The sequence below is a fragment of the Copidosoma floridanum genome, unplaced genomic scaffold (genome assembly GCF_036245765.1).
Source record: "Copidosoma floridanum isolate Cflo_tuat_1 unplaced genomic scaffold, Cflo_Japanese_pri ptg000014l, whole genome shotgun sequence".
Classification (NCBI taxonomy): Eukaryota; Metazoa; Arthropoda; class Insecta; order Hymenoptera; family Encyrtidae; genus Copidosoma; species Copidosoma floridanum.
In genome coordinates this window covers 366,618-380,138 of record NW_028321891.1, presented here as the reverse complement: position 1 = coordinate 380,138, position 13,521 = coordinate 366,618, and the positions used below count along the sequence as shown (strand labels likewise).

At 35.2% G+C, this 13,521-nt stretch overlaps 3 protein-coding genes across 5 annotated transcripts; 2 read left to right on the top strand and 1 right to left on the bottom strand.

Annotated features, from left to right (window-relative positions):
* Positions 1–289: 289 nt before the first annotated feature.
* On the top strand, positions 290–3,318 carry LOC106644619 (ubiquitin domain-containing protein UBFD1). The gene is made up of 5 exons (XM_014360231.2): positions 290–375; positions 780–1,121; positions 1,248–1,441; positions 1,595–1,783; positions 2,034–3,318. Exons 1-5 carry the CDS (start codon positions 366–368, stop codon positions 2,142–2,144), a joined length of 846 nt encoding a protein of 281 aa, XP_014215717.2. The 5' UTR covers positions 290–365; the 3' UTR covers positions 2,145–3,318.
* A 511-nt stretch (positions 3,319–3,829) lies between these two features.
* LOC106644632 (uncharacterized) lies at positions 3,830–7,196 on the top strand. 2 transcript variants are annotated; one of them, XM_014360247.2, is made up of 3 exons: positions 3,830–4,037; positions 5,522–6,485; positions 6,608–7,196. In XM_014360247.2, the coding sequence occupies exons 2-3, from the start codon at positions 5,667–5,669 to the stop codon at positions 6,821–6,823; spliced, it is 1,035 nt and encodes a 344-aa protein (XP_014215733.2). In that variant the 5' UTR covers positions 3,830–4,037; positions 5,522–5,666; the 3' UTR covers positions 6,824–7,196. The 2 variants fall into 2 exon arrangements, with proteins under 2 accessions (XP_014215733.2, XP_014215732.2); XM_014360246.2 differs by lacking the exon at positions 3,830–4,037 and adding an exon at positions 4,930–5,378.
* Positions 6,905–12,368, bottom strand: Wbp2 (WW domain binding protein 2). Of its 2 annotated transcripts, XM_014360251.3 has the most exons (6): positions 12,074–12,368; positions 11,239–11,573; positions 10,997–11,149; positions 10,034–10,231; positions 7,747–7,832; positions 6,905–7,631 (listed from the first exon to the last, which is right to left on the bottom strand). In XM_014360251.3, exons 1-6 carry the CDS (start codon positions 12,127–12,129, stop codon positions 7,584–7,586), a joined length of 876 nt encoding a protein of 291 aa, XP_014215737.2. In that variant the 5' UTR covers positions 12,130–12,368; the 3' UTR covers positions 6,905–7,583. The 2 variants fall into 2 exon arrangements, with proteins under 2 accessions (XP_014215737.2, XP_014215735.2); XM_014360249.2 differs by lacking the exons at positions 6,905–7,631; positions 7,747–7,832 and having other exon boundaries at positions 9,136–10,231.
* Between the last annotated feature and the right edge of the window lie 1,153 nt (positions 12,369–13,521).

Below are 13,521 nucleotides of genomic sequence, written 5' to 3'. Positions count from 1 at the left end.
AAACCTATTCCTAAATATTTATTTACTTTAATACACCTAACTACAAACCCATTATTATTATTATTATGAAATAAATAAATTAAAAAATTGTCCATTCTACTATATAGTTGTAAAATGACCGTCATTTGACGGTCCGTCCAAGAGACCGGACCATTTTTAAAATGACGGTCATTTTACATAGAAAAAGTTGGGAAAATTTTTCGGACGGACATTGACGGTCTTTTTCCGTCATTTTTTTTGTGACATGACCAAAAATAAAAAAGACGGTCATTTTACAACACTAGTCACGACAACAACAACAACAACAATAACAAGGATTTTTTGCAGGAAGAAGATCAACTGTATACTGAAAGAACACGTGAAAGATGGATGTGGGTAAGTGCATTGACCTGCTTTCCCTTTTTTTCGAAGCCGTATACTCATTGATACTTTTTGAAAAGCTATTTACTTCTACTCGTCTTTTTTTAAACTTAACCTACGTGATGACTTTCTTTTTTTGTCTATTCATCATGATGGATATTTACTTGGATATAGTTTAACTAATTGTTTGCTTGTCAAGTACATCTCGTCCCTGAAATTGATGAAAATCTTAATATAAACGGTAAATCAATGAACCAACTGCTTTTCTATTATTTGTTAGACTATATTAAAATTAAAACAAGGATTTGTGCCCATGTGTTTTAAAATATATAGAACTGAGCATTGTAGAATAATTAGAGAGCGTAGGTAGTATTTATTCACTAAATACTTGCATGCATCTATGTTTACGCTTATTTCAGAATGCTGCAACACGACAACTTGTCCAGAGGTTCTGCCAAACTCTAATTCGGTGCAGACTTCAGGTGAAAAAAGTCATAACGACTCCAGTAGCAGTGTAAGTAAAGCTGAAGAAAATGCTACTGCTGTCGACAAAGCTATGGAAGATACAGGCGAGAAGATAGACTTTAAAGTCATCTTCAACAAGAAAAAGATAGATGTTACTTTTGCACTGGATGGCACTGTTGGTGAGCTCAAAACATACCTTCATAACATCATCAATGTGCCAGAGGCAATGCAGAAAATCATGATCAAGGGATTGGCCAAAGATGATCAGACTCTGAGAAGTTTAGGAGTAACAAAAGGTGAGGTGTTCATATCAAATGATGCTGCTTCCATATAGTCACGAGTGATGCATGCTTCAAAATTCGGACAGCACAATGAATGCAACAGGCCTCGAATGCTAAATAACGTTTCAATTGTTGTTACAGGTGCCAAAGTCATGATTGTTGGATCAAAGCTAGATGACGTTCTAGCTGTTTCTATACCTACGAAACAAGAGATCGCTGAAGAAAGTGCAGCAGCAGCTGTTAGTAAGGAACCTCTTTCGCAACAAAAAGTACACCGCAAAGTTTTAGATAAAGGATTACCAGAGGACGTTATGCCGGGTATTTTGGATACCCAGGTGTGATATGCATTTTTTTAACAGTAATAGTTAAGAACCAAAACTTGATTCGCATCACATTTTTTAAATGATGTTTCGTTTCCGGAGTTTGTGATCAAACAAACAATGTTATTTTATTTATCAATTATTCATCTTTTAAAAAACATATTTTAGGAACCACTTCCTAGTTATCCCTTAGTTGGTATGCTGAACAAATCTGGTAATAAAGTAAGACTAACTTTCAAATTGGAACAAGATCAGCTGTGGATTGGTACTAAAGATAGGACGGATAAAATACCTATGACTAATATAAAAGATGTTCACACTGAACCGATTCATGATCATCCTGAATATCATATTGTGGTTTGTCATCTATAATACGGTGGAAAACCTAATATCTGATCAATTTTTATATTAGAAGAAAGCCAAAATTTTTAGTTGTAGGTGTAAAAAACATTTTCTTTATCACCAACTCCGTCAATGATTCAAGAACTTATTATTTCACCATGTTATCCACTGTTCAGATATTAGGATTTTCATTGTCAATTATCAACGTATAATGTAGTGTATATTTTTTAAATTTTATATAAATAAAAAAAAATTATTATTTTAGGGTTTACAGTTGGGCACAACAGAAGCATCGAGATATTGGATATATTGGGTTCCAACGCAATACATTCAATCAATCAAAGACTCCGTTCTTGGTAAGTGGTGTTATTTCTGATCGAGTGTTGGTGTATTTTATATCTTTTGTTTTTCTTCTCTTAAACTAAGCGTAATCGGCTATTGAACATCGCAACAAACAACTGTATGCTAGTCAGGCATTCATAACATTATGCTGAATAAGGGATACACAAATTAGTCAAATCCGTGCAAACAAACTGCCTATTCTGGAAATTGGGAATTTTTTTTTATATACATAACTGTCTTAAATTTTTCTATTCAGTAATTTATAATTTTCAAAAAGCTGAAATATTTTTCAGCAGTCAGTCCGCAAATAAATTTCATTTATCTAAATAACAAGTAAAGTTCCAATTCAACGAAATAAAATATTAACTAATTTTTTTTCTCTATTGTTATTTTAATGGATGAAATTAATTTAAAATTGTTTTCAATATGATATTCTATCCAGAGATAAATAATCATGAGTAATCATAAAAATTACTCAAGACTTGTAAATCATAGCATATACATATATTATATAAGCGGTATTTCGTATTTTATACATGTGTTAGAAATTTCTGTGATCTACTTTTGCCGTCTTGTTTTTAAAGATGCATTGCTCGAAATTAAAAAAAAAAGTTTATTAACAATCAGGGATCTTGTATTTAGAAGTAATCACTTTACATTTGTAAGGGTATTGTTCAATAAAGTACATCTCAACCAGCGTTCGACGCTTTAAAAAAAAAAAAAAAAGTAAATTAAAACAATGATTTTTGATGCGTTAAACGCAATTGTTTAAATATATTTATATGGTAAAGCAACGAATTTCTCGAAATTAAACATTGTCACAGATGAGTTAATCATCATGAATACTGAATAAAGAGTAAATAAGCGTATAAAAAATAAATAACTTGAATATGGACTTTGCATCTTCAATCAAGCAGCACAAATTTATAATGTTATATACAATAATTTATGTATATCAAACTTTAAAGAGAGAACGACTCTAAGTTGTATAGTTATAACTTTATAATGATATTTTGTACAATCGATTGAGTACAGGAAAAAAGGCGTCAATGGAATAACGAATAATGATAATTAGAAACTAAATCCTGGACTCGAATGGTACAATACATTGATCGTAATCACGAAAATATATCCTTCTACGATTAGTTGTATAAAAATAAACATTATTAAAAACCCTGAAACAGTGTGATTCCATGAAATAAAGTGATTTAAAAATAGCGAATCACGTAGTACTTTGATTATTTCAGGTAATAATACATTCCTCGCACTCACTTGGCATTTTTAAATGACATAAAGTATTTAATGGAAAAATTATTATTTCGTAGATCATGAAAATATTAATGAAAAAAAAAAAGAATGCGCAACAGCAAACACAAATTTCTCGGCTACCACATTGGCTGAGATCGGCAAAGGTTTTCCGAAACTTTTTGTTATATTTTTGTAATAGCGAAAGGATCCCCTCTGCCGCGGCGCATGTAATGTAAAAAAGAGAAGCCTACTGCCCCTCCTCTCTTTCGCTCTCGTTCTTTTGAAAGGTGACGGGTACGATGTTACAGAAGAGCGAGAAGGAAAAAAAAAGTGTCGGAGTGTGCTGCGGAACACGTGCTGCGTGCACCAGGCGGAAATGTCTCATCGAGCCTCTCTCGGGGAGCAGCGAAAGCGAAAGTACAACATGTGTGTATACATGTATACCCAAGTGGGAGAAAAAGCTCTCTTGTCTCGCGTGCAGCGTCTCGGCCAGCCTCCCATTCAATAACTATAATATTCGAGGAAGCAGATGTTCGTCAGTCAGTTCACGGCCAGGCCGGAGCGTATTAAGCATGTATAAATTCTCCTCCGCCGCTTCTATTTTTTTTTTTTTTTGCGTCGAGTATTTCCTTCGCGTCCAGAGTTGCAGACTGATTGCAAGCCATCGGCATCTCAACGTGTAAGTTGTGCGAGAGCTTTGTGCGTGAATAATTACGCGACTGTTCATATTTGTTTCGTTTTCTCTTTTTCCGATCGATCAAATTACTTGTACTATATACCAGTACCTGCCACTGTAGATCATGATTCACGTCTTTTAATAAGCCAACGAGTGTTGACAGTTTTTACGTGTAACGATAAATACGATTACCGTTGCACGTAATCTTGATCACTATTAAAAAATATACTTATCCACAAAGAATTAGCCAATAAAGAATTGTACATTTTTCAATATCGTTCGACGGAATTCATTAAAGTTTATCATACAATGCATTCAATCGGATTATATGTGAATATTGTGCGTGCCTGTGGGGTTGAACATTAATTTTTTTTTTTTTTTTTTTTTTTTTTTTTAATCGAAAATCGCGCCGAAACTAATAAAAAATATTTTTTCAAATACTACGAACGTACGAGCAAGGAAATTGCTCCGAAATAAAAGACCGAGTGTATATACATATATTATTTATAGGTACCACTTTTTTTTACATTATTATGTATTATATGAAGTAGTATAGTATGCACACCCGCACTTTTCAACATATAATAAATACATATACCTATACGCGCTGCAAAGCCCCCAGCCGGCTGACTGCGGGTATGTACACACCTACAGCCAATCGGCACTTTAAACTTTTTTCCCGCACGTAGTTGCGTACATGTACATGACTATATATATACTTAAAAGTGTATGTATTGTGTAATCAATAATAATTCCCCTTCTTCGTTGCTTTGACTTGTACTTGGTATATATACTTGTATATTTATACAGCACCTTTACACCGAGCACATTCGTTAACCCAAAGAGAATATATTATATAGGTACTTGAGAGTTTATGTAAGCAACAAAACGAGAGCGGAGTTCGCATCAGTTGGTCGGTGCAGCAGCGTCGCGCTGTTGTCTATAGACAATTACCGGCTCAAGGCTGTTGTGTTGTACACATTACATTATATACGTTGTACGTTGTATGGATACATACATACATACGTGGAAATAAAAAGCACAACTCGTCCTATCTTATAATATGTAGTCCTACATTTTGCAAAGTATACACTTAAGTACTCGTCTGTTTATTTTTCTTCGTGACAAATGTTTCTTGTGTTCGTGTTTCACACGTGTTAAGCATCCAAGTATGATTAATTACTTAAGTATTTCAAAGCTTCTTCTATACTAAGTAGGTACAGCAAATTGTGAAAGCATGCAGTGCGTGTGTTAGTTATTTACATCCTCGAGTATGACTCGGGAATCCCAACTTGAGGAGTCTCTACGTATAATAGTGTGGTATACGCGTGGAAAAAAAAACGAGTTGGTATATTTTTTTTTTCTCGGTCCTCATTGCTCCCGTCATCCTGATTAATGAACAAATATTTGCATTCTCGTAATTTTACATCAGTTTAAATTTTTTGTCGTTATAAATAATCACCACACATATTTGTGTTTTTCATCAGCAATCGCGCAATTAATCCAGGGTTTTGAAGAGGCGCTCAATCGTCACGGATTCACAGAACAGCTGCCAAGTACTGTATACTTAACAAGAAGAATCATTGACTCGGCGCGCTTACCCGTTTGAGATGTTAAGAAAAAACGGCAACAATGATAAAAACAATGCCAGGGCAGGATCAGCTTTCACAGGTGGTGAGAGAAAGATTTCTGCGGCTGAACCGGGACTTTGTCAAGCGAGGAGCCTCTTTGGCGGATTTAAAACGCGCCTGCGAAAAAGAAATGAAAATCATCAGGAACAACGGCAGCAACTACAGTGATATCAATCATGATCGTCGTTATGGCGATAGCCCCAAGAGGAGGTCGGTTTTCAAGCTGCTCGTTTTAATTTTACTCTTGCCGATCCTGTACAGCATTGTTATCGAGCGTTATGGTCTCGAGTACGTGATAAAACACATCGAGGGCACAAGGTGCCTCGTGCCAAATAACTACCTGGTGTGGGAATTCACGAGGCCCGTCTCGGATTGCGAATTTTGCCGTGGCGTCAAGTCCGCTCTCTTGCTGGAAAACGTCACGAGGGAACAGTTTGCTCCGTACGCCTACTCCTCCAAGCCGATAGTCGTCAAGCAGGCGGCTCGACACTGGATGGCCTCCAAAGTCTTTAGCTTGCAATTCTTTCGCAGTCTGTACGAGCTCATAGACGGCGCTTACGAGTCCGTCGACGAGGAGGGCCAATTTTTGCCCTTCAGGGGCAATTTTGCCAATCTGAGGGAAGTCTTTGGGATGAGCGAGAGTCGAGCGATGAACCTACCGGGTGAGGAGCCCTGGTACGTTGGCTGGAAAAACTGTCATCCCCAGATCTTGCAGATAATGAACAAGTTTTACCAGCCGCCACATTTTCTGCCAGAGGATGCGGAGATACCCAACACTAATTACATATTTTTAGGTTACGATCAGGGTGCTAATATGCATGTGAGTTTTAAACAAATCAACTACATTTTTTATTCCTCGTGATTCTACAAATATGCATACTTGCATTAGTTATTATAATACGCAACCGTTCACGTCCAATGTAACGTCTTTTAAACTTTCAGCTCGATTATATTTCCCGCCTCATGTGGCAAGGACAAATAATAGGAAGCAAAACGTGGACCGTTGCACCGACTCCCGAGTGCGACGACGTCTGCGAGAAATTCAAGTTTTTCGTCGACACGGGCGATGTTGTTTTACTCGACACCAGAATATGGTATCACGGCACCCAAGTGGAAAACAGGAGGTTCAGCCTTACCATTACCTCGGAATATGGGTGAGATGAGATTATACATATACGAGGATAATGGATTTTACAATGTTTACCAAGATTTGCCTACTTACGTACAACTAGAACTAAGTGAAGTAGAAAATTTTTATTCGTAGTGTTTTGTACATGCTTGTTGTAAATAATTTACTTTTTAAAGCTTATGAAAATTTGCGTCTTCAAAGACAAAAGCGTTATTTAATGATGTAATGTATTCAATCAGTGCCAAAAATTGACAAATAGTTCAAATATACTTAATGCGATAAAAAGACAGTTGCAATGCCATATTTTTCTTGTAAAGCAAGAATTTTTTATGACTGAAAAACTACAAAATAATTTTAAGACTATGTAATTGTATTAAAATTTAGCGAAGCTTTTAATAAAAATTGTTGGTTCATTTTTCTCAATAAAAAAATTGAAAAAACTCAAATTTTTTTCGTTGTTTTTTTTAACGCTTTTATTTCTGTACATACAGCAACAAATATACTGCAATACTGTTTATAAGAAATAATAGTTGAGGAATACTCTTAGTTACTCTAATAACAGTAATAATAAGAATAAGAAAAATAATGATATATATTGTACATGAATAAAGTTGTCGTTTCGTGTCTATTGCAAACACTCTGAATTTCGAGGTGTTAAAATATACTGGAATGCTAAAATATCAATTGCTTGAGGAATTAAAAGGTGAAATGTTACAGAAAAATGATGGGCGCTTTTTTTGTTGCTCATCAGTCTTGACACAGTATTCTTATAGAAGGGCAAACAAGCCATCATTGGTTTTTCTTCTCCGTAGCCTGTTGGAAACTCGGTGGACTTTCCTAAGAAAAAGAAAGAAAGAAAAAAAAAAAAAAAAAAAAAAAAAAAAAAAGTAGTTAGGTACAATGAAAATTTTATTCTTTCTTCTCGAATGATAAAAATAAACGTTCAACTTACATAATACGCTGGTGGTGGAACGTAAGCACATTGCGGTCGATTCGGATCATAGTAAGCACTTTGTGCGGCTTCTGCGGCCTTTGCATCTGTTGATAAAAATTACAAGGTTATTATCAATCGGTGAAAAAATATGAGCAATAATGAAAAAAAGGCTGTAATTTTGGATTTCAATGAAACAACAAAACAGGAACAATGCAAATACAAATGGCACGTAACAGAGAAAACAAGGCATTGTTAGATTGAAAATTCAGGTATTGGACAAAGAAATTAAAAGGAAAAACCAGTAACCAGATAAAAAAAAAAATCGCGATCGGGCGCAAAAAGAAAGAGAAGAAAAAAGCAAAGATATCACGTACAGGGGGACACCTTTGTCGGACCAAAGTTATTTTTCGTCGGCATAATAATGATGATAATAACGAAGCTTGTAAGTACGAGGCACACACTGCACTATCCCGAACAGGACACCCGCGTTTATTTTCCCTTCACTGCAAATTTTCCTTTCCCGATGCGCGAGCCGTCACCTTGAACGGCATCTTTCGTGCAGCCGATGCTGCTGCCTCCGAGAAAGGGAAAATCGGCCCGCCCTTCGGATCTCGACTCCTCCGAACGCGCCGGTTTCGATTTTCCGACGAATGTTGTATTCGCGCGCGATCGTGAAGTAAAAAATCGGCAAGTAAAGCTGCGCAACTCTGCAAGTACTTATATATGATAAATCAATGATCGAGCCGGGGAGGAGTTTTTCAACTGGCGGTATCGAAATCGGAAGGTTGCGTCCGTCCGAGCGTCCTGCTAAAGCAGTACTATGGCAAAACTGCGCGAGAGGCAGGTGTGTGGGACATGTAGGGGTTTTTTGGCCTCGCCAAAGACCAGTGAAAGCCAAGAGAATAGCCTCGAACGCCGGGCGGCGAGTGTAAGTATGTACAACTTGCTTATATACCAAACCGATTGGAGCTGGAAGGTGACGGTGTGCGTGCGTATATAACGGCTATTAATAAATATATATATAATTATTCGAGTGTGCGCCGCCACGGGTATAATATATGTATTCGTGACCGATGTTGTATATATGTATATGGGTAATGTAAAGACGCTGGTCCATGGGTACTATACTGCGATATGCGCGCGAGGCTTACGCAACGACCTGTCGTTACTTACATAATTTTTAAAACATTTCGTGATCCACTGCCGTTGTGAGACACGCACACGCACACACCTGTCCTCCTAGAAAATGCTTTACGATGTTGAAAGACGGGAATACAACGTTACCCGAGTTTTATTAACACCACTTAGTATGTGGCCATTGTTTTTTTTTTTTTTTTTGTTTTTTTTTTGTTTTTAATTTATCTTGAAAACTTTTGAGAGGTTTTGGAAATAAAAATACAGTTTCAGTTGTTGTGTCACAGCGTTTAATAGTAAAAACATTTTACTTTGGATATTATTTTCATAATAATAGTATATGTTATGGGTGTGTCCGTAGATTTAATCACATTATTTTTCATCGAAACAACAGATAGTCGACAGAGACGACATACAGACAGTCGTTTTTTTTTTTTTTTTTTTTTTTTTTTTTTTCATAAGTATTACGAGAAAATATAAAATACAATCTTCTTTTCATCTACTAAAATATCTTAAGTATAGTGGAATATATTTATTATAAAAATATCAATATTTTATATATCACTTTAATGGTTTACAATACATAATTAACAAGTCACTCAAAATAACAAGCTTTGTCAACAAAGATATACATGGAATTTTTCATCCTCAAAATATTGCTATTATGGTTTTCATAAAGTAAAAACAATAGGGACTTGTACATTTTTTCATTTTTACAAGCACGACAAAAAAAAAAAATTGGTGAAAATAAAGAATAATCGATAGCAGTTTTCGTAATAAAGTAGTGGAGAAAAATGTGCAATGAATAATCCAAAATTCCTCTCAAGAATCCTCACAAACAGTTAAGGCAACCAATGACTTACCCTAATACTTAATGCTTAGTTTAAATTAAAACAAAAAAAAGGGATAAAAAGTAATAAGCTAAACGAAATAATATTTCGTGATTTTGCAACAGTCTAAAAAACAGCAGGTATCGCTGAACTCGCCAATTTACGAATAAAATTTTAATAAGGATAAGGATATCCTCCAGGCTGACCGTATGGCCCCGGTTGCGAAGGCTGTGGGGGTGGATGGGGACCTTGAGGAGGATAGCCCGGTGCCTGAGTGTAAGGCGAGTATGGCGGAATATTTGAAGGATTGGCTGGTGGCATTCCTAGATTGGGGTACAGACCTGCTTGGGACATTGGCTGACCATTGTAATTGGGGTTGGCCCAGGCGGGTGCCCCGTTTTGCTGCGGATGAGGGTTCGCACCGGGGGTCGGACCCCACGCTCCTGGCTGCTGCTGAGCGGCTGGACCGTCATAGCCCTGATAAGCTGCGTTTATACCGGGGTAAGGTGGCGGCATGTCCGTCATGAAGACGCTATTCGCTGTTGGAGAAACACACATCGACGGTTTTTATAATCAACTGCATTATTCACAACCATCGAGTTGGTGCGAGACGGTGTCTACATATAGGTATAGTTGTTGTTGCAGGTATGTATGTATGACTGGCTTTTTGATGCAAAATACTTTTTTTTTTTTTTTCGTGCCTCAAACTTTATGGACCGACTTACAAGGTATGCTCGACTTTTGTAGTGGTAACAGTATTACAGCTGCGTTATTCCGGTATAATGAAAAATTCATGAAATGGTAGATAATTTCCGTAAATTTATGCATTACCCAATTGAAAATTTTATTAATACCATCAATAAAAGCTAATAATCGACGTATACCCAATAGCTAAAAAACTTTGAATTTTCCTACAAAATACATTGTATCTGAGATAGTGAAATCATTTTTTTCTAATAAACAATTTAATCTTTAAAATTTACGTATCGATAAGCTCAAAATAGTAAGCATAAATTATAGTAAACGTACAAACTGATATTATTGACTTTTGCTCTCCAAGTGCTTAATTTACTATTTTTTGTGCATACTGACCATCTACTGGTAAAGAAAAGTTCTTAATTTTTGAATAAAGTAAAACTTTTATATTCAACGATCATTGAAGTAACAGAGTTATAACACACAATTTGATTTTGATTGTAATCCAAGCAATACATGCATTAGTTAAAAATTTTGACAAACACAAAACACATTTAATATTAATATTTAAAATTGTAAAATTTGAACAAATGGTATGAAGTAAAAACCTGGCGGTTGGTCTGGGAATGCATGAGTGGGTGGTACCCATCCATAATATCCTGTAGGTGCTGCTTGATAAGCTGGTGGAGGAGCTGCATACCAATTTGTTGGTGGTGGTTGATACGGCGGTGGAGCATCAAAATCAGGACCATTTCGTTGAGCTATAGGATACCATTTGGCCATCATTTTTCCAGTTACGAAATTTTTCATTTTTCATTTTTTATCAATAAGTAAAAAATTTCCATATTACCCATTTGAGCTGCTCTCAGCATAGCTGTACCAAATTCGATGGCCCCACCACTTTTAAAGTGCAGTTTGAATTTACACTCTCCAACCCAGTTTCCATTAGGCTGTGCTCTGCACTTGCCCTTAATGTAATTTGCTCCAAACATTGGCTGTTCAACTTCTACTTCGTTCAGCGTGATAAATGGAAAACTGAAAGATTGCATTTTTTCTCTTTGGTCTTTGGCATTGAATATCATTCTATGTGTTGTCAGGTACAGTCTGCCTTTCTTCGGTCCAAGAAACTCTGGCTGCTCTTGGCCATGGAATTCCATGGTAACATGGTCACTAAATAATAGTATGCTGAAAAAAAGTACAAGCATGTGAGGAAATAAACTTTCTCATACCCATTTAAAGGTGGCAAGGCGATAAAATTATAAATTATTTTCCGTTTACAACAAAAACATATCAAGAAATAATCTACTGATATTTACGTGCATAAATTATTTTCATAAACCAGATACGTAGTATCCAACTATTTATTAGAAAGAAGATATATACCTTCACGTATACCTGCTGCTAATAAATAATGTATTGACGGATAAATAAATAAAAAATACATAAACACAAGAAATTTCGCGAAATGACGCAATGAGTGTAACCAAAACCTTGATGACTGTAGGTATAAGTATACACCTAAGATAAAAAAAATCAATTCCTCTCGCACCCGAAAATTGGAGTAACTTCTAGAAAGAAGGAAAACCCGAGTACTTTGATCAACGAATTGAGGCGTCATTGAAATATTGCAAAAATATATATACAAATATACAATTACATGCATGATAAAGAATAAGGTTACTTACAGTTCACCAGAGTGTATCAATACACCACCGTTGGCGTGTGCCGTGTTTAAAGACATGTTTGTGCGGGAGTGAGGGCCTCTCCGCTCTGTTACTTATATATCCTCAGCTTGTCTTTTAAAAATGTATAAGTATTATCAGTATCGTAAATTTACAGGTTGCAAATCGCGACGAGCTGTACTCTCTTCTATCTCAGCTTTTTTTGTCGTGTTTTACTTATATGATAAAATGTTTATGTAGGTACGCACTAGTACGCAGTAATGTTTATATCCACCATCAGACTACTGAACTGAGTCAGTAAAAAGATGACTAGCTGACACATGACAGCGCACATGCATATATATTATGTGGTGTGGGCGATTACTCGAATCGATTCTTCAAAAATTGTACTCGAAAGGATCGATTACTCTTTCGATATCTTTCAAAACTCGATTTTTTGGGTGCAGATTTATTTTATGACAATTTGTTATTCGTTTGAATACTTATACATAGCCATTAATTATAACATAAAAAAATAAAAATTTTCGTTCAAAAAATTTACAGAAAAAAAACTCACGTAGGTTGTGTAAGACTGGCCCGAATGTTTGGAGCGATTCAGGTGATCTAGACCGTAAAATCTCATAAAATTTGTGAAAAATTATATGAACACGTACAAGGTAAGATTTTTCACAAAGAACATAGTGAGTTTATAGATAAAATAATTTATTTAGGTAAAATCTTTTTATATCACTGACGGACCTAATTCTTTTAAAAAAAAAAATTTCTTTACTCCAATTTCATGAAGTATTTTCTTATTAATAAAAAATGTAAAGTTTATTGAAAAAAAACTTTTTTAAAGTATGTATTTTTTTTTTTTTTTTTTTTTTTATCACGAATTTCTTACTTGATTGTATGAAATGCTTTTTCTTCGATCGACTAAGTGTTTTTTTATTAAAAAGAAAATACTTATTGGACTAAGGCCAAAGAAATTTTTTTCGACATAAATAATTGAGCGGCTCAGTGGTACACCTGTAGGTAATAATACGCATAATTATATTTTAGTTAGCCTTTCGAAAAGAAATGATTAAAAAAAAAAACATGTAACTAGATAGGTATAAATATATTATTATTAGACGATCCTCTTATAACCTAACATCAAGATTACGTTAAGTTGAGTTTATTTTCAATGAAATATTTTTTATGTACATTTTTATTTCTACGAAATAACACAAGCACTCGGATACAGATAAGCTACGCGGCGATGCAAATAAAAAAGTAAAAACAATTTACTTGAGTTCTATTAGAATTTAGATATCTTATGAATCATAGGAATGGAAGAAGCCGATGTAAGTACTTATGAAGGTACTAAACACAAAAATATAAACACAGGGATTAATGTTACAGTTGGTGCAAAGAACCTCTCAACACTATGCATACAAGTATGGGGAAAAAAAAAAAAAAAACTTAAGGTT

What these genes read in the sequence shown, in the direction of transcription:
- Wbp2 (XM_014360249.2), bottom strand. Translation starts at nt 12,129, where the DNA reads ATGTCTTTAAACACGGCACACGCCAACGGTGGTGTATTGATACACTCT. An exon ending in TTGATACACTCTGGTGAACT is followed by an intron (nt 11,574 to 12,073) that starts GTAAGTAACCTT and finishes ACTTTTTTTCAG; the next exon opens with CATACTATTATTTAGTGACC. An exon ending in ATTCCCAGACCAACCGCCAG is followed by an intron (nt 10,232 to 10,996) that starts GTTTTTACTTCA and finishes TTTCTCCAACAG; the next exon opens with CGAATAGCGTCTTCATGACG.
- LOC106644632 (XM_014360247.2), top strand. Translation starts at nt 5,667, where the DNA reads ATGATAAAAACAATGCCAGGGCAGGATCAGCTTTCACAGGTGGTGAGA. An exon ending in ATCAGGGTGCTAATATGCAT is followed by an intron (nt 6,486 to 6,607) that starts GTGAGTTTTAAA and finishes TTAAACTTTCAG; the next exon opens with CTCGATTATATTTCCCGCCT.
- LOC106644619 (XM_014360231.2), top strand. An exon ending in AAGTTTAGGAGTAACAAAAG is followed by an intron (nt 1,122 to 1,247) that starts GTGAGGTGTTCA and finishes TTGTTGTTACAG; the next exon opens with GTGCCAAAGTCATGATTGTT. An exon ending in ATCCTGAATATCATATTGTG is followed by an intron (nt 1,784 to 2,033) that starts GTTTGTCATCTA and finishes TTATTATTTTAG; the next exon opens with GGTTTACAGTTGGGCACAAC.